This window comes from Geospiza fortis, unplaced genomic scaffold, assembly GCF_000277835.1.
Source record: "Geospiza fortis unplaced genomic scaffold, GeoFor_1.0 scaffold407, whole genome shotgun sequence".
Classification (NCBI taxonomy): domain Eukaryota; kingdom Metazoa; phylum Chordata; class Aves; order Passeriformes; family Thraupidae; genus Geospiza; species Geospiza fortis.
In genome coordinates, this window is record NW_005054507.1 from 1,083,948 (window position 1) to 1,087,247 (window position 3,300).

The window sequence follows — 3,300 nt, forward strand, 5'->3', positions numbered from 1 at the left end:
CAGCAGGAGTCAATTTATACTGCCAGAGAATAATGATGTACCTCAACTCATTTTAATTTCAATAATTGAATGAGAAATAGGAAAGCCTATTGAAAGGACTGTATTCTGGTCAAAGACTAATGAGAAAATAGTTCTGAGTCTCTGAGTCAGCGGGTGTCATGGTAACAATGCATTATCGAAATCTGATTAGTATGGCCAGCAGCTTTTTAAATGATAACATGCTCTACTAATTGTATTTCCCTTTCTTCCCCTGTGCTAAGTTTGATATTCTCAACAGGTAAGAGGAAAAGGCAGCATTCTGTTTATCTGCAAGTTTAAACCATGTCCAGCACTCACAAACTCTGAAATCTGTCATGCAGCAATAGATAAATTTTCCTACCACCCTAAAACAAGAGGCTGAGCCTTCCATTTCTCTCCTCCTGTATTATATGCAATTATTTAAGTTAAATATTATCCTCTTCTTTTAAATGTAATTATTTCTAAGGATATACACATGAGAAAGAAAACAGGATGAAAACACAAGCATCTTAAGAAAAAGCCTGTTTTTCTTAGGAGAAAGTGATGCAGGAGAAGAGTAAGTGCATGTTTAATTCATCCCAGAAAGTGTGACTCCTGCTTCTTGAGGTTTTGAAAAGAAGGAGGGGATTTTCTTGTGTTTAGAGGACTATGTGTGCCTTTTGTAGCTCATTACAAACCCCGAAATCAGGAGGAACCATGAAATTAAATAGGATACATTTCCTCCTCGTTCAGAAGAGAGCTAATATTGCTCAATAAAATAAACACAATGAAAATACAAGGTTGAAGGCTTAATAATGCTCCTTTTATAACCAAGCCTCAGGTGAATAGCCTAGCAGACCTTTATTATCCTAACAGAAAAGAACTCTATTTAAAATGCTGCCTCACAAATCTGATGCAAAGTAATTTCAACATATAGAAGCTCAGCCTTATCAAATGCATTTTAGTTTTGAGAGTAAAATGGTGTCCTATTTTTCAACAGAAAGACGAAAAAATCTACTTCGTGTTTGCCCTATTTCCATGACCCTTGTAACTTAAATATTTAATTTGTATTTTCCATGTTCACTTTCATTTATTAATTCAGCTTCAAATCCATAAGATGAAAGGGCAGGAAAGCTCATATTCTCTAGGTAAACCCAAATATTCTTAGTCATATGACAAATAATGCATAATACAAGAAATCAACTTTTCAGTATTATTAATAAGGGGACTGTGTTTGCCATAGTGCATAAACAGGGAGAAAATGAATACAGCAAGACCTGAAAAGCTTATTACTCCTTGTTACATGCACTGCTATAGGGACAGAGTTTAAGATATACAAAATACTAAAAGTAATCAGTCTTAAGTCAACACTGTGAGAGGCAGAGGAACCTTCTATCTACCTGTCTGGGAATTCAGCAGAGTGCAGGGGTGAACACAGAGGCAGCAAAGCAGGCCAGTGGATGGAGGAGCTCCAGGAGGGAGCAGGGCCCGTTCAGGGACTGTGGGCACTTGTGGGAACCCAGGACATCCCTCTGGCTGTCCACGATGGCCAGGACCCCTGCCAGGGAGCTCAGAAGCCCTGGCAAAGAGCCCAAAGCACCTCTGGTTTTGGTTATGACCCGTGGAGCAAATGACCAACCTTATACGGAGATCAGCAAGACACAACAGTTTAAGTAGAATAACAGTGAGGTTATCACGGGGTGAAAAAGTAGATTTTGGGGTTTCTAGAATGGGGGTTCAGGGGGTAAGATGAAGGGATCTGGACATGTCCAGCCTTTCTCCTTCTTGGCCTCCATCTTCTGCTGTGATGTTGGCACTTTCAGATTGGTTTAGAGTAGAAGCTCAGTGTCTAACATAGGTGATAGGTATTGGAAAGTAATTGCAAACATTGTATATGTAGGTTTTAGTATAAAGACATAACACCACCCCAGGGGCAGGCAGTGTGCCTGTAACTGTCCTGCTGGATGAACCTCGGCAGGGCAGGAGAAAAATTTTTTATAGATAAGACACAATAAACAACCTTGAGAGCGAGAAATGAAGAGCTCTGACTCCTTCTTCAGGTGCTCAGGCTGGGAAAAGAGACTTTTAACAATTCTCGGGATCACAGTGACCAGCAAAAGATGCTGAGAGGCACTGACCTGGGCCTGAAGCAGCAGCCTGAGAGCCAGTCCGTGTGTCCCTCCCCTGTCAGGAGGATGTTCCCATCGGGGAAGCCCCATGTCTTCCAGAGGTGATCATCGCCGCCCGTCAGCACGATGTTTTTCCGGGGGTGTAAAGCCAAGCTGCAGGAGAAGAGAAAGGCAGGTTATGCTCTGTACCAGCTCCATTTTATGGGAAACACATGAGATCCATTGCACTCAGGGCAACAGCCCCAGGAGTCTGATTCTGGATGGACTGAGCAAACAGTGATGCTTTCTAAGCTCATGAGAATTCAAAATACATGCTGTGGAGATGAGCTGCTGCTGCTGCTGCTGAAGGAAAAAAAATAGGACTGATTTCTGTGAAACCAGAATTTTTTTCACACTCTCTTCAAGTCCCACTTAAAACTCAATGCTTTGAAATACTTTGTTTGGTTATGTTCTAACAAACATGCAAGAGTGTAACAAGCAGAATCAACATCATTAACATTCCCACTTACCCAAAATAATTCCAAAAAGCATCAATGTCAGCCCGTCCCCACTTGTGCCCACAGGTGTAGTCTCCTACCACTGTGAAATAACTCAAATGATAATTACAGTCCAGCAGCTACAGGCGTTGCCAGCACTTTAGAGCCATTCACTGGGACTAGGTCAGAAAATTCATTTCAATTCTGTACTCAAAATGTGTTCCATGTTTTCATTTTTAATATGTGGCACGCTGCGATATAATGGAAATCATACACTTAACATGCCCATAGACTGAAAATTCAGTTTATTTTTGATTTAGCAACTGCAGTGCAGCTTAAAATGGATCCAGGGAAGAAAATCAATCTGTTGGAAAGATAACAAGAAGTGTATTTCATATGGATTTGGCTATTTGATTTAAATCATTGTAATGCCTTACTATTTGTTGAACATCAAAAAGTTCTAGTAGTTGATTTTAGTCCCAGGAGTGGCTTATTTAGGCAGATTAAATCTGGAGTTCAGACTCAAACTGCAGTAATGGGGAGAAGAATCACAACCTGTGTGTGCACCTATTTCAGCTGTGCATCGTGGCCGACAGGTCGGAGAGAAAAAACCTTATTAAAGCAGAATGAAAGGAGAGAGAGACAATGCTAAGCACCCAAATGGGAAGGAAAGAGAGGACTTAGAAGGCACAATGTCA

At 40.9% G+C, this 3,300-nt stretch overlaps 1 protein-coding gene across 1 annotated transcript in view; it reads right to left on the bottom strand.

Annotated features, from left to right (window-relative positions):
- Positions 1-2,279, bottom strand: part of SPAG16 (sperm associated antigen 16) — a gene marked incomplete at its 5' end in the record, with an annotated part of 197,080 nt that extends 194,801 nt beyond the window's left edge. Inside the window, one exon of the mRNA XM_005428842.2 lies at positions 2,136-2,279. Within this exon, the coding sequence (XP_005428899.1) occupies positions 2,136-2,279 (144 nt within the window). The remainder of the gene's footprint in view (positions 1-2,135) is intronic.
- Positions 2,280-3,300: the final 1,021 nt, after the last annotated feature.